General features: G+C 40.7%; 1 protein-coding gene across 1 annotated transcript; it reads right to left on the reverse strand.

The window, feature by feature from the left end:
- Nucleotides 1–752: 752 nt before the first annotated feature.
- Nucleotides 753–18,227, reverse strand: Upk1b (uroplakin 1B). Its single transcript, XM_027936142.2, has 7 exons — nt 18,159–18,227; nt 16,793–16,993; nt 14,358–14,432; nt 13,345–13,467; nt 9,132–9,311; nt 4,546–4,629; nt 753–803 (listed from the first exon to the last, which is right to left on the reverse strand). The coding sequence occupies exons 1-7, from the start codon at nt 18,225–18,227 to the stop codon at nt 753–755; spliced, it is 783 nt and encodes a 260-aa protein (XP_027791943.1).
- Nucleotides 18,228–23,118: the final 4,891 nt, after the last annotated feature.

Genomic DNA, 23,118 nt, shown 5'->3' on the forward strand with positions numbered 1-23,118 from the left:
ACCAGCCAGCCTTCATCTCACCTATTGGAAAGGTGTTTCAAGTTGAGACCGTTCAGGTTAAAGACTGAGTCAACATATAACAGGCCCCTTTGATGTCCTCAAAGTCCACATACTTTTAATTAATGGAGAATTGATGTTACTAAGCGTATCACTCCAAAGGGCATGACAGGGAATTTCAACCATCATTAACTAAAGATCATAGATTGCTCTGGAAAATAAAAGGATCCCAAAGTTTTATCAAGAGACTCACAAGTCCGTGGATCGAAAGGCAAAAGACACAGTTCAGCAATCTTTTGCTTCCTTCTCTCATCCAGACAATACTGAGATAAATGGAAGCCTGGAAGCTTTTGTTTTTTTTTTTTTTTTTTTAAGAAAACAAGGAGAAATAGAGGCAGATTTGTTAATCAAATACAGAGCTGGCTTACTGTGACAATATAGTTTCTTTGAATATTTTTATGCTCCAAATTAAAAATAAACAGGGATGAGAGAGGCTAGTCTCCACTTTCCAAATCCTCTCTGTCTTACAGTGCATAAAAATGTTGCATAATCTTAGACAAAGACTTAAAATACTAGTCCTGAGAACTGCAAGATCCTGAGAGTCCAAAGGCTCTCCATATCAGCTGACTTGGCAATGTGAGATTAGACGTGCACAGGTTATAGTGGAGCTCGAATGTGGACTATTGGGAAAAAATGGGTTCCAGCACCAGGTCCAGAGTCACCCGAGGAAGGAGGTATGGTGGTGACACTTATGCTCAATATTCAATTCGGCTCCAGTAGAACATGGTACCCAGGAGAACCCAAAACTAGAATAGAAAAAGGGGAAAACAAAACAAAACAATTTATAGAAATATTTACTTGAGAAAAAAATAAAGTTAGATTCTTTCAGGCTTAGGTGACACTGATTTTAAGAGCAACCTTAAGCAACACCACAACCCAGATATGACAGAGTCCATTCTGATCTAAAGCATCAATTATTACCTGCCTCTCAGAGGCAGCCTTCCCGTTTCCTGCTTTCCAACCCCAAGTGCCATCCTGGACTCTGACTTCTGAGGTTGCTCTACTTATTTCTATGCTAAGCTAGCCTCCTAGGGAAATTCTTTCTTCTTGATATCGGGGCTAATTAGTCCCCAATGAGGTCCCATTTCTAGTAGCTACCATTTTGGAGTAAGAGTTTTTTACTTCTAAGTATTGAACTCTTCTTCCAAGAGACTTCTCCTTTTTCCTCTGATGCCTATGATCTGGAATAGCTGCCCCTGATGAATGCTACAGAACCCAAAACCCAAAGAAACTGACTTAGTCAAGGTGTTGGAATATCTGAGTTCTGTTTTAGGTCTGGCAACTCCTCTCAGGGGACTTTAGCCAGGTCACTTAACTTTCAAGAGCCTCAGTTTCTACATCTATAAAATAAATATAGCACCTTCTCTACCTATACCAGAGCTAGAGAAGTGAATGAAACAACAACAACAACAATAGTAAGAGTAATACTAATAATTGAAGCTAATGTTTATTAGGGGAACTTATATTCATCAGGCATTACTATTTCCAAAAACCTCTGAAGAAACTGAAGCACAGAGATGATAAGGAATTTAATCAAAGTCATAGAACTATGGGTGCTGGGTTCTGAGCCAGGTAGTTGGCTTCGGAGTTTATCTGATTAAGCACTGTTGGAAAGCCCTTTGTGGTCAGCAATGAACTGGACATGCCCAAGAGCTCTCCTCAAGTACTGTTCCTTGAAAGATGGAAGACTGGCTACCTACCAAGCTACTGTTGTGAGGGTTTAATACTGAAAGTATTTGATATGGCACCTTTTCCATAGCACACCCTCAATACCTTTAGGTCCCTTCCTTCCATCTTCTGAATTGCAAAAATTTACTATATCTAAAACCCACTTGATACTTGTGGACATATCAAGAGGTACAACTGGTCTGGAGATCTAAGATACTCAAAAACCTTTAAACGTCATCCTACAGTTCCCACCAACTGACTTGAATAGAAATTTTACTATTGATAGCTTTCATTCATTCAACAAATTATTGAACCCTTACTATGGGCTATGCTAGGTCCTGGGCAGCAAAGAGCATCTGATCCCTAAGCCTTGGGCAGTCAAATGGAACACAGCAGGGTAGTTCCACAACAGGTTATGCACAGGGTGTTGTAGGAACTCTGAAGGGGGTGGACCAAGTGATCACAAGACACCCTTCTCTTCCTGCCTCACTTAGTTTACTCCCCCTGAACCCAGCTTTTCTCAAATTATGGTACCTAAACACACTTTCCGGGTTTCAAGATGCTTAAACAATTATTTCAAGACTGCTTAAACAATTATTAGGGTTCGTTGGCCTTTTCACTGTTTGACATTGGTACTAGTGCAAAAGCAGTGTAAGGTAAAAAATGGCTGTGGCCTTAGCAAGAATTGAGGTAGAGGAGCTAAAATATGTTAGTAGTCATTATATATTCTCTTCTGTCATGTACTTGCAGTAAAAAACAAATACCAGTTTTACTGGAGATTATCCTCAACAGAGTAGTAAGAACTGGAATTTTCTTTCATTTTGACCTTTGAGTACACATCTTTTAAATATTTTGTGTGACAAAAGAGAAATATGCCTACAAAAGTCCTGTGGCATAGTGAAATATGGTTGTCTGGAAGAAAAACACTTGAGTAACTTGTTTGTGAGCTAACCTAGCCACATTTTTTTATGAAGCACTATTTTTACTCGAAAAAATGACTAACAGATAGGCTATGGTTTTTCAGAACTGGATGTTTGGTCAGATATTATCTCAAAGATTTACAAAGTGAGTCTGTCCTTTCAAGGAAAACAACTGATAATTTTTTTTCAGCAATAAATTTGAGCTTTCAAACAAAAATCAGATCTTTGGAAAACTGATCTGTTACCCTGAGCTTGACAGTGTTCCATTGCCTGAGATCTTTTTCCAATGTGGTGATATCAATGAAGTGATCTTTTGGTGTTGCATAAAAACATCAATCAACATTTGAAAGACATGCCTAACACAATGAACCAATATTTCCCCAAATAGCCAATTCCTGATGTTATAGAATTATGCATAGTAAAAGATTTATTCAACGGGTAGTACAGACCAATGTAACATATTTAATGTAATAACATGAAAAGTTTGTTAACACAGTTTCAGATTCTCTATGGCAATGGATATTTAAGAAAGTTCTGGAATTTGGTGAAGTATCAAAAGAATATTCACAATTATCTTCAGATAAGGTTATTAAAGCATCCCTGCCGTTTTGACTATACATCTACGTGAAGGATGTATTTTCTTCACATCTTTCAACCCTGTCAACATATTACAACAGATTTAATGAAAGACCAAAAGAGGGACTCCAGCTGTCTTCTACTAAACCAGACATTAAAGAGATTTAAAGAATATAAAATGATGCAATTTTTCCCCATTTTTTTTGTGTTGTAAAATAGTTACTTTTCCCACCAAAATGCTCTTTATGTTAGCTACATTATGATTATTGTAACTGCATCTTCATCATCGTTGTTGTTATTATTTGACATGCTGGGATGAAACCCAGGGCCAGACAAGCACTCTGCCACTGAGTCTCATTTTTTGTTTTGTAAAATAGTCATTTTTTTCCCACCAAAAGATGTCTTTTATGTTAATTGTGTCATTACTATTGTAACTGTGTTGTTGTTATTGGACAATGCTGGGATTGAACCCAGGGCCGTGGGCATGCCAGGCAAGCACTCTACCACTGAACTACATCCCCAGCCTCCTACTAATTATTTTATAGTGAATTAACAAATATTCAATTTTTTTCTATCTTAATTTCTGATGGGGGTAAATATTAGTAGATATAGACTATACAGGTAATAGCTTTTTGAAGTCCTTAATACATTTTGGGAATGTCGAGGGGCTGTGAGACAAAAGTGTGGGACTGCTCCCTGAATGCAGTGTTTCTCAACTTCAACAGCAAATTGGAATCATTTGAGGTGGGGGAAAAAAGCCTGGGCCCCCAGGGCAACTGAGTCAGAATCTCAGAGGCTGAGATCCAAGCTCTTTGTTGTTGTTTGTTTGTTTAAAGCTCCTTCAGGAGACTCTAATGTGCATCCGGGGCTGAGAACCACAGCTCTCATCTCCTGCTTGCATGTGCAGCTGATAGAGAGGGCAGTAGGAAATGATGAGACCAATGGGGGCAGCCTTTTGGAAGGAAGTAGGTGGATGAAGCTTGGGCAGGAGCCACCTAGTTACTGAGATCTAGAGACCCAAAGCAGCAGGCTGGAGTTCAGTAAGAAGTCTAGGCCGGGGAAAGAGGCAGTCGCACCCCAAAGGCAAGTGCATCCCCAGTAACCAAAGAAGGTCTGCATATCCTTTCCCTGGTAGGGAAGTTAACTCCCCACACCTCAAGGGGGCCCACTGTCCTTGTTCTGCTGTCAGAAGCTTCCTGACTAGCTTTCAGCTTTGAGGTTCTGTTTCCTGACCTTCTAGTGTGGTTGAGAAAACCAGTGACAATTTTAAGAAATTAAAATTGTCACCCTTTCAGAAATAAAACATGTGCCAGAGGATACTCACAGTCCAGCAGAGAATGGCAAATCCAAACCAGGCAACCCCCCAGGCCTGTCGGTTCATTGGTCCAGAGATGAGTTCATAGCAGCCCTGGAGGGGATGATCCACATTGGTGTGACAGCAACCAGGACAAAAGATGTAAGAGATCAGTGGGAAAGCAGATTACTACTTGGATGGATGCCCTCCAAAGTCCAGTTTCACAACCAGGCTATTTCCACCTTCCTGTGGACAGTCAGCTACTAGAAGTCTTTTGCTAAAGGAATATAAGTAACACTGTTGAATTATTAGTCTATGTCACATTTATTTGTATCTTTATCACTCAGTCTTATTAGCAAAACTGTTACTATTTATATATATATAATATTTTCCCCATATTGAATATATGGATAATACATGCTCAATAAAATTTGAATTTTTTTCTCCTCCCCAAAGGGCAGAATTACTTTTTGATTTGTTCATTCATTTTACTTAAAAGTAAAAATGATTCTGGTTTTGAAAATCAGAGGTCTTCTGAGTCATTTAAAAATAATTATTAAAGGAATCCCGTCCAATATCATGTTCCCTAATTCTCATTTGACATCATTATTTCAACATTATTGGATTCCAGTGAGATTTCAAGGAGCCATGATACATATGCAAAAGAGTGATTAACTTTTTTATTCATTTATTCATACATGCCACAATTCAGTGAGCATTTATACATGGCATACTCTGTTCTAGCCACCTGGAACAATATCCATGTGTAAGGCTAGAACTGCCATCTGAGCAACCTTTACTAAAGCCCTAGGAACTATAAGGAATCCCTAGGAAATTCAGTAACAAGGGTCAATGCCACGGACCATGAGGTCCTGAGGCAAATGTGCTAGATTTACCAGAAAATGTCAGCAGATTCCAGCAGATACCCTAGGCTTACCAAGTTCAGGCTCCATTCAGTGACCACACATGGCCACTTGAGCTTCTGTCCTCATGACTCTGCCCCAGTCCCTTGATAATCTACATTTGTGTCCTTCCTTTGCTTTTCTTTGATTTCTTTACCATTTTACTCTTCTCCATTTATATCACAGGTATTTTCATTTTCTAAATGGCCTAGTGAAAAAATCTTCAAATTATGTTTATTTTTTTTTTTTTCTTTAGCCAACATCCAACACTTGAGCAAATCTTTTTGGTTTGGCTTTAAAAATATATCCCATCCAAAAGCTTCCTCCTATCCCCTGGTACCACCTTGGCCTCCCAGGGTCTCACTTCAGGATTGCAACAATGGCCTCCCAACCGTTCTCCCTGAGGCCTGAGTGAACTCATAAGATCTAGACCCATCCTTGCCTTATAGCCATCCTTCACCCATCATGATCCCGTCAGACTGACCTCCTTGGTATTCCTCCAGAAATCTAAGAATCCTCCCACTGGAGGGCCTTAACGTTTTTTGCTTCCTTTATTTAGAATTCTCTCCTCCAATCTTCCAGTGTCTCATTTTCTCACTTAATTCAGAATTCTGCAAATATCATCCTGACCAAGCCTTCCCTGACAACTAGAGTGAAAACCACCTTCCCCCATCATTCTTTGTATGGTTACCCTGCTTTGTTGCTGCTCATGGCATTTATCACCCCCTGGATTTCTACCTCTTCTTTGGTGCCATGTTTACTATTTGTCTCCCATACAAGAAGGCAAGTGCCACAAGGGCAGAGATTTTGTTTTGTTCATTGTTGAATCTCCAGAACGAAGAATAAGTGCCTGACACATAGAAGACACCTAGTAAACATTTATAGAGCAAATGGAGCATGATATTAGGGAATGATTACAACAGCATCTTTTACAATACAATTGAAGGTTCACAAAACACTCCCATCCTCCTGAAGGTCCTGGGAGGTGATCGTTCATCTAATAACATATACAAGAGCCCTTTAGGCCAGGTGCCTGGTGCCGGGTGGGCATTTAACTGTGACAAGACAGAAATAGGTCTTGCCTTCACGGAGCTCACAGAGTAAAGTCCCAGTTTTTCATCTCTTCCCTTTAGTATGTTTTCACATACTGTAATCATTTCGGTGGTGTTCACTTCCTTACATCATACTATTCTTAAGGTGTAGTGATCAGTATTTGCATGTAGCATTTCTGAAACATATGGAGCATGATATAGCATTATATATATATATATATATATATATATATATATATATATATATATATATATATATATATATATATACTTGCATCTGACCTGTGAAATACTGGTTGGTTTCTACCATTACCACACTTATGATGGCTTTGCTAATTATTAGTTAGTCTTCATGCTTCATGTCTGTAGCAGCACATTTGTGCACTGCAAATATTTTGTTTTTTTTTTTTTTTTTGAGAGAGAGAGAGAGAGAATTTTAATATTTATTTTTCAGTTTTCGGCGGACACAACATCTTTGTTTATATGTGCTGCTGAGGATCGAACCCGGGCCGCAAGCATGCCAGGCAAGCGCGCTACCGCTTGAGCCACATCCCCAGCCCCACTGCAAACCTTAAAAAGCTACAGTGTGAATGTAAAAAAGACAGCCCTTTGCTTCTTCATTCACTCACCCACCAAGCATTTATCGAGTGCCTGCTTTGTGCCAGGTATTATGCTAAGGATTGAAGACATAGAAATGAATAATATAAGTCTTTAAGGAAACTCAGAGAAAACAATAAGCAACAAACATGACAGATCAGGGTGTTGAATGCAATAGCAGGAATATGGTAGGTACTGAGTGGCACAGTTAGCTTTGTGGAAAGGATTTCTAGGAGGGAATTAGCAGGACATATAAGTCAGAGAATTGGATGTGGGTGAAGCTGGGGGAGCAAGATAGGGAGAATCAGAAAAATGACTAGTAGATCAGAAAGTATGTTGAGGGCAAAGAATGAATGAAGTTGAGGAAGTAGAAAGAAGCATAGAGAATCAGGGACCAGGAGAAATTTCAGAACTAAGGAATTTGGTGGAGGAGTAAGGCAGGCTGAGTGATGATGATTTGTGGTTGTGGTTCACTGGTAGGTGGTGGAGGTGGAGATGTCAAAGGCAGATGAGACCGAGGAACTGAAAGGGAAGGTGTAGAAAGGTTGTCAAAGTTGTTGTAGAGGTCCCAAGGCAGTGAGAAGAGAAAGAGTTAAACCTTATTTAACCTCAAATTTTTATCTATCCAAACTTGAGAAAATGCACAGTGTTAGGCTTGTTTTCATAACTTAGAATATTATATGTGCTAGAGAAAAAAGTGTTGCTATGAAAGAAACCAATCATCTGAAGGCCAATCAGTCTGTTATTGGTCTTGAAGAGGTGACACAGTGTATAAGTAATTACAACCCAATCAAGATTGGTTTGCATGAGCCAGTTCCAATGTTGAAATATTAAAAGTACTTCTTGAGTTGTGAGAGTGATAGTTATATTTCATGCTGTTATTATAAGCAACAAATTTAATTTTTATAACTCTGAAAATAACTGGTTAAAACAATTCCAGAACAAAGCTGCTGTACAGCTAAATGTGGGTTGCTCAGAACACCGCTTCAGACTCATCTCCATCATTCTGATGTCGTTCCCTAAATAACGTATTCAATCCTAGTCTGAGCACCTTGCTAGATGTGGTGTGAAGATCAGCAGTACAGTGCCTGTCACTCAGACAGGCAGTTTGTATCATTCACTCCCAAACTAAAGAGCGTGACATTTCCCAATTATTGAATAAACCAGCATCCAACCAGGTTTCCTTAAAGGGCTAACTCCCAAAGCAGTGCACAGCTTGAGTGTGTAATGTTGTGCTCGGTGGCTACAGGTCTGTGGGAGCTCTCCACAGGGCTTCTGGGGACAATTACCAAGTCTATTGGCTTACAGTCTGTGCCCTGAGCCAGACTGCTTGGGTTTGAATTCTGACTACCTTTTACTAGTTGTGTGACCTTGGGCAAGGTACTGCTTAGCATCTCTGTTTCTTAGTTCCTCATCTGGAAAATAGAGATCACATAGGCATCAAAGGTGTTAGTAGACGTATGGCACGCAGAACAGCATCTGGCATCTAGTAAGAACTCAGTAAATGTTTCACGATCATCATCATATTATCCTTATCTGCCTGGAGATACTTTTTCATAAACCATCTGTGTGTAAACCATCTTTGGTCCAAATTACCAATCAAACATTTTATTAAGATTGCCTCATATTACCAATGAATAAGAAATGTGGATACATAATTACTGCATGTACCCTCTGCAATTGCCATTGCTTTGAAACTAGCAAAACATTCTTTTTGGTATCATTCCTTCTAATATATACACTTTGCAAAAATAGAGCAAATCTTGGTTTTATGTAACTGTTTCTTGAAATACCAATTCTAGACATTATACAAATATTCATTTAAACAAAGTTGGATTTCACCATTGCTATTCTCCTGTTTTGTTATTTTATTAAAATATAAATGTGTCCATATCAATTCTAGATTAGCATTCATAATTAACTCACAAAGAAGGAATCAATTAACATGAGTTTAGGGGAAAAAAAAGACAGAATTCCTTACTGAGAAACTAGTACTTACAGTGACCATTATCTTTTTCTCATAAAGAGAACCTTCTGGCAGGTCTTGGGAGGCAAGGGGACTCACCTGATCGTGATAATAACCAGGCACTCCTAGTTTGCAAGCCTCCAAGTTGAGAGGCTCTTTAAGGGAGTTCATGACACAGCACTGCCGAGGCCAGGGATAGTCAGCATCATTGTTCTCAGTCCGGAAGGCGGATGTGTATTTCTGCCAGTCTGATGGACCATTTACGCCACAGCAGTGATCCTGCCAGTGGATAAGAGATACACATTCTTTTTCATGGTCTTTCCTAGAGCTATCAGTGTAGCAATTGAGTTTTAGAGAGAGAAAGAAGAAATGGAATTTTTACCATATCTTACGTTTACTAAAAAATTCCCAAACTAGAGTTGAAGGCATAACTTAAGAGTTTGCAAAGTATTTTTCACTTTACTAGCCTTTAATGAGCCCTGTAGCTTTTGACATGTTTAAAACTCTGGAAGACTCATTTTTCTTAACTGCAAAACTGGGATAAATATAGTATCTACTTTACAGAGTTTTTGTGAGGATTGAATGAGATAATGTACTTAAGGGGTTGGTACAGTGCTTGGCTCATAGTAAACCCTTAATAAATCTTTATTATTAATACTAATATCTTGATACAATAATGTGAGAGAGATATCGTTATTCTAATATTACACATGAGCAAATTTAAATGCAGAAAATTAAAAATTAGTGGTGTAGAAATTATAAGTAATTCTTGTTTTGCTTTTCTGCATTTTTACCATTTTTATGAATAATTGTGTATTACATTTATAAGGGAAGAAAATAAACCGGAAAAAAGTGTAAAAACCTGGTGTCATGCAGCTATATCTCTACACAGAAAAGGAGGATCAATTGGCACGTAATTGATATCCTTATGTTGGCTGGAATGCAAGATAGAGGATAAAGCAACCCATATCACTTTTCTTCTTTATCATAAATTCTCTAAATGTTTCAAGGGAGGAAATTTAAGCTACCGGTATCTCTCAACTTTTAGAACAAATGTACCCTAGCAAACTTGATGGTAAAAATCATGTTTACAGGGTATCCAATTTTGCCATTGGAGAATTGGAAATATTTGATCAAGAGAAATAATTCTTCTGTATTGACTGGAGCATTCTGGGAAAAAAATGGTTAAGTTTGAGCCATGCTTGTTTCAGACCAGGATTTAGGTAGGAACAGAGAAAAGTTAAGAGTCTAGAATTGAGCCCTGTAGTACCGTAACACTTAGTTGGGAAAAGGTGAAAACCCAGCAAAGGGGGTCAAGTAGGAGTAGCCCATGTGACAAATGCTGATGGGATGTCAATAAGATGAGGACAGAAACTTAGTCATTGGGGTAGGCAGGATGGAGGTAACTGGTACCATGATAAAGGCTGCTTTGGTGGAGTGGTGGGGTCAGAAGCCAATTATAGTTGGATGAAAGCAGATGAGAGGCATGAAAATGCAAATAGCAAGTGTTGGCATCTCTTTTGAGATGTGCCATGAAATAGAACAGTTGTGGGACAGAATGGTGGGTGAATGTGGAGAAAGAGGTTTTTTTTTTTTAAAAAACATGTACAACTGAAGGAGTTCTTGCAGGCTGATTTGAGGGGGAAACTAATGAAGCAGATGAGAGCAAGGAAGTTTGTTGAAGTGAAGGAGAGATGCAGAGTAAAAAACAGGGATTTGGATAATGGACAGTCCATTTGTCATCACTAGAGAGAAGGAAAAACACATGAGTGCAGAAACATGTAAATGGGCCGATTTGGTGATAGAGATGAGATGGGTTTTGTCTGATTCCTTCTATATTCTGTGTGTGTGTGTGTGTGTGTGTGTGTGTGTATTGGGGATTAAACTCAGGGCACTTGACCACTGAGCCACAACCCCAGCCCTATTTTGTATTTTATTTAGAGACAGGGTCTCACTGAGTTGCTTAGCACTTGACTTTTGCTGAGGCTGGCCTTGAACTCAAGATCCTCCTGCCTCAGCCTCCTGAGCTATTGGGATTACAAGTGTGCACCATGACCATGCTTGGCTTCCTTCTATTTTCTTAATAGAATATGAGGTGAAATCAACAGCTGAAAGTAAGGGGGAGGAGAGAGTTTACAGATGTGAAGAGAGGGGAGAATATATGAAATACTAGAAAACGAATTTTCAGGGAAAAAATACTAGGAAATATAGAGTGCCTATTTGAGCCTTATGGTCACAAATTTAGTTTTAAATTAGTCACCAGGGTTGTGTAATATTTAGCTCTTAGAGTGTAGCTGAAGAGTGGGTGAAAATTGCATTCCCACAGTGGGGGTCAGTTAGTTCCCTGATGAACAACGACAGGTAAGGGAGTAAAGGAGGTTGATGAAGGGACAGTTAGGAGGGAAGAGAATATGAAAAGGGTGATATTGCATGAAAAGGTGGCCAATTAATTGGAGATCCTAAAGGAGAAAAATTATTGGGCAGGAAATATAAGAATAAATGAAGAGGGACTGGGACTAAGGCTCAGTGGTACAGTGCTTGCCTTTCATGTGTGAGGCACTGGGTTTGATCCTCAGCCACATAAAAATAAATAAACAAAATAAAGGTATTGTGTCCATTTACAACATATATATACATATATATACACACATACACACACGCTACTTGGCTGCCATACTATTTCCTTCTTTCCTTCATTCCTCCTTCAAACACTTGAACTTTGCTTTATCCTCTCTATCTTGCATTCCAGCCAACATAAGGATATCAGTTACGTGCCAATTGATCTTCCTTTTCTATGTAGAGGCACAGCTGCATGACACCAGGTTCTAACACTTTTTTTTTCCAGTTTATTTTCTTCCCTTATAAATGTAACACAAAATTATTGAGGAAAATGGTAAAAACGCAGAAAAGCAAAACAAGAATTACTTATAATTTCTACACCACTAGTTTTTAATTTTCTGCATTTAAATTTGCTCATGTGTAATATTGGAATGATGATATCTCTCTCACATTATTGTACCAAGATATTAGTATTAACAATAAAGATTTATTAAGGGTTTATTACGAGCCAAGCATTGTACCAACCCCTTAAGTATATTATCTCATTTAATCTTACATAACACATATATATGTTAAAAAAAAGAATAAATGAAGATAAAATAGAAGACAGTGGACAGAGTGGGGTTTTCTTAGCGTAATTATTGGTTATGACACACTAGCCATGGCTATGGAAGAGAGTGGCTGAGCTGAGGTGGAGAAGACCTTTGGAATGCTGTAGGATAGGGAATTGAGAGATCATCCATGTGGTTGTCAAAGTCTCACGCTAGGCCCATGACAGGAATATGAATGACGAGTGGACAGTGAGTGAGATATTGAAATCCCCAATGAAGGAAATGACTGATTGGAAGGTGGTTGATAAGTAATCATAATAAAGAAGGGTAATGGGCGATAGAGACTGATGTCATGAAGGAGGAATGAAGGAAGGAAAGAAATAGTATGGCAGCCAAGTAGAACACAGAGGCATTTAGTTAATTTCCAGTTCCTAGGGTGCATGAGATATGGGGGAAAGCAAGAAGATGAAGGAAAGGTAGTGCCACTAGGAGGCAGTCGAGTTTCTAGTAAAGCCAGAGAGAAAAGGGTGAGTTCAAAGAAGGAGTGGACATTATGAGGGGGTTTGCTGGTGACAGACTGAAAAGTTGGTGGGGGGGGTAGGAAGCAGGAGCAGGGTAGGGAAAGTTGTGTCACATTGGGGGTATATAGAAGATAACAATTTATATGCATATGGCAATATGGGGGTCATATTCTGGAAGACTTGGACTTCTGATGGTATTTGAGATAAACTGGATGGTATGATTGCCAGTTAGAAAAAAATTGGGTAATTAAATCAAGTTATATCCCCAGTCCTTAGCAGAACTGACACATGGGAGGTATAGAAATGTATCAGAAAGGTAAGATAGGCAGAAATTGCCATTTGAGTAGACATTTTTCTTTTAATTGAATAAGACCTGCCTTCTAAGAAGCAGAACATATGATTAATGTAAATTTCTTTGATCTACTTGCCATGAAGGTAAGTGAAATCAACATCATGACTTGAAATTAAACATATATTTAGGGATTCCATTGAGTCATGTGTTCAACATTCTCCTCGTGCACCCCTGCCTCCACCAGTAAATAAGAGGCATAGATGACCTTGCCTGTCACAAGTCTCTTCTGGAGCAAAGTCCCCTAGAGATGCTGACTTCACTCCCAACCATGTCCACCTGGCCACTGGTCTAACTACAAAATGGCATCTCCCCAGGACCACCCACCTTACCTGGAGCATGAGCCTGTCCCAGGTTTTGGTGACTCCATTGTTTTTCCACTGGTCATCGTTGCTTGGAGGGCTGTTGTTTTGGTACCTCACCAGCATCTGCTTCAGGAAGAGGTTGGGTGTGAACTACAGGGACAGAGGCAAAAAATAAGAGGGAGAGTTAGCATACTAGTGCCCAAAGAAGGGAAAATATTCTTCTCACCTGTTGCTGAGGACTCTGAACATTCTCTTAGAGCAAAACCATACTCAGAGATGCCAAGTGTAGTGGGCTAAGGCTGCCTGGTTGGCTTAAGTCCCTATGTGGGGAAGAAACCCCCCATCTTCAAAGAGGTTACTGTGACCAGGGTGAACAGATATTATAGGGTGGCATAGGGTAGGGAAACAACAAGAAAAGAAGAAAGAAAGAAAGATAAGTCTTAGCTGAGGTAGAATATGGGTCAGAGTGAAGATGAGCCTATGGTTACCAGGTTGGACCCTGGGAGTCAGGTTGCCTGGGGTCAGAATTCTGCTCTTTCTCACCTGTTTGCTGTGCAACTTCAGATGAGTTTTGTTACTTTATCTTCTTTTTTGGGGGGGAGGGGCGTGTACTGGGGATTGAACTCAGGGGCACTGAGCCGCATCCCCAGCCCTATTTTGTATTTTATTTAGAGACAGGCTCTCACTGAGTTGTATTTTATTTAGAGACAGCAACTCACTTTTGCTGAGGCTGGCTCTGAACTTGTGATCCTCCTGCCTCAGCCTCCCAAGCTGCTGGGATTGCAGGCATGCACCACCACACCCAGCTTGCTTTACCTTCTTATGTCTCATTATTATTATTTTTTCATTTATAAAATGACAGGAGATACTGCCTATCTCTTAGGTTTATGAGTATTAAGTAAAATTAACTATCTATTATTAGTGTGCCTATTAGCATGCCTGGCACACAGCAAGGGCTTAATGCATGCCAGCCATTATGTTATTATGGTAATGGAGACTCATTATCATTTCTGCTCTGTGCTTTTGGGGAGCATACTCACAAAGTCTCGTTGCGTAGCTGCTGTGATGCAAGATGCGACTTCAAAACCATATACTATAAACATCAGAATGAAATACTGGAAAGGAAACAAACGAGAAAAAAGAATTACATTTATCCCCCAAAAAAGACTTCCCCAAATGATGGCTATCATTTTTCAGCACTTTAACCTAAATATAGTCATCTGAACATTCATGCAGTTATCACACAAGGCTTCTTTGATCAGCTGGTTGGAATGGGGCTTGGTTCTAGGTGCTGTGTGCAAGGCTTTGTACTAGTCAGCAAAACCCTCTGATTTTCTCAGGAGAACAAGTGGCCATTTGTTTAGGTTGGCTGAAATCCCCATTGGGGGAAGAGACCTCCATCTTCGAAGAGGTCACTGTATGATCAGGGTGGATAGAGCTTTCTCATCCAGTTCCTGAATTTCTAGTTTAACTGGGAAAAACAAATGCAAGAGAATGAATCGATATATGTGTGTGTGTGTATGTGTGTGTGTGTGTGCGTGCGCGTGTGCACATGTGTGTGTAGGCTCAGGGGCAGGCAGAGTCTTAGTGTGTCTCACATGATGGAGAGCCTTAAAAATCTCCTCTAATTAAGAGATTTTCTTTATGCTTTTCAGAACATTTTAGAATCTCAGAGGTCAGAAGAAGATAAATCAGCATCTGTTGAACATCTGGTGTCCTTCGTAACCAGGACCTCGGTATATCAGAGAAGAGCCAGTAGCCAGGCACACAGTGTCTCAGTGGCATCCTCCTCCCACATCCTGTCACTCATGTGAATAAAGCAGAGCTCACCAGGTGTACTGATGGGGTTTGTGTTGTGCGTGTGCATGGGACACATGGGCTGCATACCAATGGTGGCACATAATGCCTCCCTGTGACACCATCTCTATTTCTAGCTGGAAAATACCGGGCAGCAGATGTCCTTTAAGTCTAGGTGAGAGTTCTGCCTTTGCCTTCCTTGGCTTTACACGTGCACTTTTGGTCCTTATGTCCTTTTTGAGAAGGGAGACTGTGGTCAGAGTCAGTGGGGGAGGGCAGGGAAAAACGTCCTCCTCCTTTGCTCCTGGGAAGCTTTCTGAACAGAATCCTTTACTGCCCACGCCACCTGGATGGTAAAAACCTCTGTCTGCTGTCAGGGGACCTTCAGAAGCCGGCTCTGTACTGTTTTTCCCTGTATTGGCTCCACCTTGATACTTGTCAAGAGATGTGCTGCTCCTCTCACAGAGCCTCAGGACATCTCTGTGGGACTCTGGAAGGGTAGCATGGGGTGCAGGTGTTTCCCTGTCAGTCCCATGGAAAGGGCACTCCTCCTCCTTCTCCCTCCCCAGCTCAGACCTCCTGGCTCTGTCAGACACACACTGGGCTGGGATGCAGGTGAAGGCTGTCTTTAGGGACACGTGCCTCTCCTCTCCCTCTTCCTTGCATTCCTTTCCCCACCCTCCCAAAGTGGGTGCATTTGCCCTTGAACTAACTCACACTAAGGAAATAGAGAATGGCAATGGTCTGCATTCCCTGAGTACCAGGACAGTAGTTTGCTTACAGGAAAAGTAAATCAACAGTTACCTAAAGTTGTGGGACTTGTTTTCTAAAAGTTGAACTCAGATCCTGAGCATTCGGGCAGGAAAGTTATTTCAGAGGTTGGGAGTTGTGTGTGTGTGTGTGTGTGTGTGTGTGTGTGATGTGTTTTCCCATGGCAACACAAAAAACTTCTGTCCTGGTGCATAGGGGCAGGCAGTAGATATCTAGGTGCAACTTAGAGGTTTCTTAGCTCTGCTGGACTCAAATTTGCTTCCATCTATGAAGGCAGGTCACAGTCTTGCTGTATGTGGTTTGGGGACAGGGTTAGAGCCTTCACAGGTGGGTGTGAGTGGAAGGGGCACTCGCAGTGGGGCTTGTCAAGGTTTTCTTGATGTGGGAAGGGCAGGCCCTCATATAAACCCAGCAGCCTTGAGCTCAAAAATCTTCAAAAATCCTCCTGCTTTCTCTGAAACCTTCATGGCTACTTGGTATTTTATGTCCTTACATATTAATGATTAATATTAAAATAGTATTTAAAACTACTTCTTGTCAAGGGCAAAAAATCTAATAAACAAGTTCTCACAATTTTTTTTTTTTGGTCTTATGTAATTTCTGGCTGTATATATTGGGCAACTGCAGATATCAGCTAGAGAAGCATAGATCTAGAAAACAATCAGTAGAGTCACTCCCAGATGTCTCCCTTTGGGTTCCCTGTATGAGAACCTCCTGGACTTCTGGAGAATGTTCTTGCTCCAAGGGATGATGTCACTGCAGGGAACCTCCCTGCTTTTTCACCCTCATCTGGAACTCTCTACTCCTACGTGTGTCAAGGAAAGCCCAGGCATTGTGCTCAGTGATGAAGAAACAATCCTTTGAAATGGGTCCATGAAAACAGTTATAGAGAGTTTTAAGGTCTTACTGCCAGAAGAATTTTTCTGTTGGACTTCACGATGCCCACAATGCCTAGGACGGACAGGCAGAAGAGGGAGATGCCCACAAACATGCCGATCCAGGCAGCCCCATAGATGTCATCATTGTTGGTGGCTTCCAGCAGTGGGTAGAGGCTGTGTTGATCAGATACAAAGAAGATGCACTCTGCAGTCAAGGCGATGCCACACATCTGGGAGCAAGCCAAGAGTGGGTAGTGTCAGGCAGGTGGCCAGGAGCACAGCATTGGGAAAGGGAATGGAGGTGGGGGCGGTGAGACAGACTGACTTCCTCCCCTGCACAGCTTTTATGCAACTGACTTCAACTCCTCATTACCAGGAAATCAAACAGCTAGTTCCATCCTGCTCCTTCCTTCCATATACGGTCTCCCTTGGATACTACTTTCTTTCACATGTCTCTTGGTCTTATTCCTATTTGGGAAAATACCTAGATAATTTTAGACCATCCAAAAAATAATCTGACATGGCTTCTATTTTTTTTCTTTTGTATTGCTAGGGATGAATCCAGGACTTCATGCATGCTAGGCAACTGCTCTACCACCAAGCAACATTCCAGCCCTAGATGGTGCCCTTTTTTAAAAAAAAATATTTATTTTTAGTTGTAGTTGGACACAACACCTTTATTTTATTTATTTATCTATTTTTTTGCTTGTTTTTATATGGTGCTGAGGATTGAACCCAGGGCCTTGCACGTGATAGGCGAACGGTCTACCGCTGAGCCACAGTCTCAGCCCTAGATAATGCCTTTTTTATATGAAGGTTACCACTCATCCCCAGCCCTCCCCCACTGCCTTATTGCCCACATTGCTGGATTGTAATATTTGAAGTGGTTCTGATCATACTTATCAGTGAGAGCTAGAATCTTGGCTAGAAGCTTATCCCATGGCCTGTATTTCATAGTGGAGACATCTTGGCCCTGAAAGGTGATGACTTGTCCAGGGTTACACATTAAGTCAGAGGCAGAGCCGGTCCAAGAATAAGTCTCTTGACTCCCAAACAAGTGCTCTCCCTTGTACCCACACAGCTTGACCTACAAGACATTCCCACATCCCAGTATTGGCCTCTGTGTAGGAGAACAAGAAGATGCAGATATTTGCCCTAACAGCCTTAGTAACAGATTCCCAAAATCAGACCAAGATGAAATCAGAAAGAAGCACTGAAGTGCACTTGTGATAGGTGTGTTTGGATACTGGCCATGGTGGATGTGATTTCTTTTAGATTCGTATGCTTTAAAGTTGGAAGCAAAAGTCATTATTTTCATTTTAAATCTCGCTTTTGATTAATATAAACTCATGCTTACAGGAAAAGCAGACTTTTCTGAAAATTCTCATTACTTACACCAACAATCACATTTCCAAAAATCAGCAGGCCCTGGAAGCAACGGACAGTGGAATCATCCTTGGCCATCTTCAGGATTTCTCACAAGCTGAAGACACAGTTGAGAATGTTATGCTTTAGTAGGAGCAGATAAATACTGCTGTAGTATCTATACCATGACTACATCATGACATTGTGTCCCAAAACATCCAAACTTGGGGCATGTATAATCTTTAAGTAATGGAGGAAATTTGATTAGTTAGCTTAGTAATCACAATAACTTTATAAACAAGAAAAAGAAAAATAAAGGCTTCCAGAGTCTGATGAGTGCCTTTGAGGTACAGGAGGCATACTTTTGAGGGATGAACTGAGGCCCTTCAAGAATAAAAAGGAGATTTGAGATGGTGAGGACTGCAGGACGGACACACACCAAGAGTCCTGCATATCCTCTACCAGGGACCTATGAAACCCAAAGGATAAACTCATAGAGTTAGTGATTGGTTTCCATATGAACTGTGGGTTTCTGTTAAAAACCATTATTTTATGAATATTTTGTTATTAAAAAATACTTGGCAAATAAAATGTCACAGAGAGTGTTACTAGATATACTAATAAGTAGATTGCTGAAAGAAGAAGTTCAGATAACGAAAGTATAGAGAGAAAAGGGCATGCTTTACACTCATACACCTAATTCTCATAAGCCAACTAGATAGAACAAGAAAAGAGAGGAGGCAGCTGCGTTTTGCAGATCAGAAAACTAAAGCTTAAATTGGGTTATCCAAGAAGCCACAGCAGAGATGAATGTCTTCAGCTTTTGGGAAGTCCTTGTCTGTATGACTCTAGGATCCAAGAACTTCCCTGCAGCTAACACTGGCTTCCAGAAATGTTGCAAAATGTTCCATGTCAGAGATAGCTGAACACGGGCTTCTAGCCTCTCTGAGAATTACCTGGAAGGAACACATGGGTGAATGTTTAAGTCAATCATTTGGGCTTCTGAGCTTAGTACATCTTGAGAAAAGCCATCCCCATCTCTTAATAGTTTATCAATTAATCAATCAACTAACCAATTCATGCATTCATGGTCTAAATAAAAATGTATTAAATGATATAATTTGCATTGTGAGGTATACACAGAAATGTAAGGGAGATTGTTTATTCTAGGCTTTTGTGTTTTAGTAGGGAAGTTATGTTCCCATGTGGTTGTGCAGACACAAAATACTGAGGGTTCTGAGGAAAGGAGCCCTGGGTCTTGCAGAATGTGTCTGTTTTTGACCAGTAGAGTAGACCTGGGAACATGTAGGAGGAAGCAGGGAACTGAGGATGAGCGACTTTCCAGGAAAGGGAAAGTTAGGAAGTAGAGACAGAAGAGCAAGCCCCCCAGGAGACAACAAGGTAGCCAGTTCAGGCTTAATTCCTGGTTTGTAGACCAGAATCAGTGGGAGGCAAGGCTTTTATCTGATCGAGGACTTGCTAAATTTTAACTTCCCTGTTGCACTATAATATATGTCTTAGTCACTTTCTGGGAAATTGAAGTTATCTATAAATATTTTCCTTTTGCTATTTTCCTGGGAAACTAGGAACTTGAGGAGTTAAAGTATATGTGTATTCTTGGCTAGAATTTGGCACATAATGGGTACTCCATTAATGTTTACTGAGGAATGGAAGATTCTGGATCATTGTCGCACCATCCCTGTGTGAAGTTTCCACTGAGAAATGCCATTCCTTTCTTTCCAGTGTTGTTGCACACTAAATGGAGTGGAATCTTACTACATTAAAGAACTTAAAGCACAAAGTCCCCTAAAGGAGAATTTTACTCATGTACACAGATGAGTTGCGTGTGAAGTTCATTCCTGGTATGTACAGACATTATCTCTGACCAGTTGGGTTACTCTCTAAACTAGACTGTGAAAGATAGAAGTTCAGATAACAGAAGTATAGAGAGAAAAGGGCAAAAATCTGGAGAGGCAAAATTCAGCACCATTATTGACCAGTATTATGCTGATTATGCATCTACTTTTCAGGTAGCAGCCTATTTGTGGTGATTAATTTGACTTATGGAACAGAATGAAGAAGCATTTTTTTTGGAGGAAATTTAAAGTAAAATGCATTTAAACAAATTGAACTCTATGAATAACCGGGGGAAAGTAGGAGGGATATGGAGAAAAAGGAAAGGGTTAGATAGATCACCTTCAAGATTCCATTGGTCCAGAAAGGAGCTGAGCAAGTCAATTATGAGTAAAATATATGCTTTTCCAAATATGACTCTGCCACACAGTTTTTTTTCTTTTTACTTTCAGCCAACTGATTCTTTTTCCTTTTTTAAATTTGTTCTAATTAGTTATACATGACAACAAATGCATTTTGATTTGTCGTACACAAATAGAATGAACACAATTTTTCATTTCTCTGGTTGTACTCAAGGTAGAGTCACACCATATGTGCAGTCATACATGTGCCTAGGGTAATGATGTCCATCTCATTCCACCATCTTTCCTGCCCCCATGCCCCTTCCCCTTCCCACTCTCTGCTTTGCCCAATCACAGTTCCCTAATTTCCCTTTCCCCATTATAGATCAGCATCCACTTATCAGAGAGAACATTTGGCCTTTGGTTTTGGGGGATTGTCTTACTTTGCTTAGCATGATATTCTCCAACTCCATCCATTTACCTGCAAATGCCATAATTTTATTCTCTTTTAATGCTGAATAATATTCTATTGTGTATATATACCACAGTTTCTTTATCCATTCATCTATTGAAGGGCATCTAGGTTGGTTCCACAGTTTAGCTATTGTGAATTGTGCTGCTATGAACATTGATGTGGCTGTGTCACTATAGTATGCTAATTTAAGTCCTTTCGGTATAGGCCAAGGAGTGGGATAGCTGGGTCAAATGGTGCCACACAGATTTTTTAAAGAGAGGAAAGGGCAAATGAATACACCATGGGAGAATTCCAAGGGTCAAAGTTAGGGTGAGAAAATGCAGATGAGGGGAGAGTAAAGAAAGGAAGCAGATAGGAGCCTGGTTTGTGCAAAAAAAAGCACAAAAGAAACCTCAACAGACATGGTAGGAATTGCCAGGGAGGCAGCCCAGCTGTGGGCTGGCTTATGGAAGGCAGGAACCCATGATGGGCAGATATCCTGAATTTGCTGGCTACTAGAAGTTTTTCTTTTCCACTATATATTTTCTCCTTCTCCCTTAGGCCTTTGGCATCAGGGACACTAATAATTTAGAAAGTTCACCTATCTTCCAAAGTAACAAAAATAATAACAGAAGCTGCCATTGAATGGGCACTGAGTTAGGCTCTTTATGCTCATCTTCTCAACAGACTTGAGGGATGGGCATTTTAACCAAAATCTGTATTTGTTTCCTACCACTTCTATAACAAATTACCACTAACATAGTGGCCTAAAACCCCACAAAGGTATTATCTTACAGTTCCAGAGGGAAGAAGTCTTCAATGAGTCTCATGGGGCTCAAATCACTGGTGTCGTGTCAGCACAGTGGCACTTTCTTAAAAGATCTGTTTGCTTCCATTTTGAGGATGAAAAAAAGGAGGATTGAAGGGATTAGTTTGCCCAAGGTCACACTGCTAGAAGGTGCAGAAGCTGAGATTTAAACCTGGATCTGCTCTGAGGCTCCAAATCTCTTACCTAGCACTGCAGTCTACAAGTGCTGCCACACTGCTAATACTCTCAGTAGAAAAGGCAGCAGCGGGCTTGCTTCTTTGCGGATCCCAAGAACCAAGGGAACAAATATATTTTCCCTGCTTAGAAGACTCTGGTTTTGCAAATATCAGAAACACCAGGCCTTTCTTCACCCACTTCTTTGGCTTCTTGTTTCCTCAGCCCTTTAACACTGCACTATATATTCACATTTCTCCCAAATCCAATGCTACAGCCATATTCTTTCCCTAAACAGGTTTTGCACTACTCCCTTGGGTCAGAATTCTAGGAAGTTAAATGTGTAATGTGAAGTCAATGGGAGAGTCAGCATTTCATAACTTGTCCTCAGTCCTTGTAGTTTAGACTAGGTTGATATTTGCTTCGATCCCCCAAAGTGACAGATGTCAAGATGTAGGCTTCTGGGAGCTCAGTGTCGTTTGGAGGCTGTGGACTAATAGTGAGTACACTGGGCCTGCACATCAGAATACTAAGGTTCAAGTCCTAGTCCTGCCTGTCATAATTGTGTGACCTTGGGCAATGACCCTCTTGAGCCTCCTCCTCATTTAGGGCAGAACACAACTTGTTCCCCCCACAGGATGGTCGTGATCACCAAATGAGATGAGAGCTGCAGAAGCCATTGGCAAACTCAGATCATTTACAAATATGAGAAATTATTAATAATAGCCAGGGGATATTTAGGAAGAGCAGAGTATTGAGTTAAGGTTTTGCTTTATGCACCAGAGACTTTTGGAACATAGGAAGGAGGCTCTAATGGTGACATAGTTAAGGGTTCCCAGTTTGAAAAGCAACCTCCCATCCACTTTCCTTCTGCTCCCTGCTCAGGGACTGCTTTGCTGGGGAGAAATGGATGCCTTTATACACAGTTATCTATCTGTGCTTCTCTTTATTTTCCATGGTTGGCTTCATAGGGGAAAAAATTTCTCTTGGGCGGGGGGCGGGGGAAGCTTTCCAGTTATGCTGGGGTGTGGTGAGAGTCAGGTACCAGGCTGCACGTCCACAGGGGAGGGCCTTCTGTGCATTCCACCAGCATTCCTAAACAGTCAGCTCCCGCCCTTGGGCCTCAACCCTCTGGCTTTGGCCAGCTCTATGGCCTCTGCTCCAGACTGAGAGGGGATGCAGAGATGACCTCTGAGGTTTACTATGGGCTGGACGCTCCTTTCTTCCTGGCAGAGAAATTATTCAGAGATGATTCTGTTCTGTTCCACCTTTCACATTCTTTTTTTCTTAGTATCCATCTATGAAGGGCTTCCTACACTTGACTGCAAGACTCTCCAAAACAGAAGACATTGGAATTCT

Source organism: Marmota flaviventris, chromosome 8 (assembly GCF_047511675.1).
Source record: "Marmota flaviventris isolate mMarFla1 chromosome 8, mMarFla1.hap1, whole genome shotgun sequence".
Classification (NCBI taxonomy): Eukaryota; Metazoa; Chordata; class Mammalia; order Rodentia; family Sciuridae; genus Marmota; species Marmota flaviventris.

What these genes read in the sequence shown, in the direction of transcription:
- Upk1b (XM_027936142.2), bottom strand. Translation starts at nt 18,227, where the DNA reads ATGGCCAAGGATGATTCCACTGTCCGTTGCTTCCAGGGCCTGCTGATT. An exon ending in ACAGAAAAATTCTTCTGGCA is followed by an intron (nt 14,433 to 16,792) that starts GTAAGACCTTAA and finishes TTTCCTTTCCAG; the next exon opens with TATTTCATTCTGATGTTTAT. An exon ending in GGGACAGGCTCATGCTCCAG is followed by an intron (nt 9,312 to 13,344) that starts GTAAGGTGGGTG and finishes ATCCACTGGCAG; the next exon opens with GATCACTGCTGTGGCGTAAA.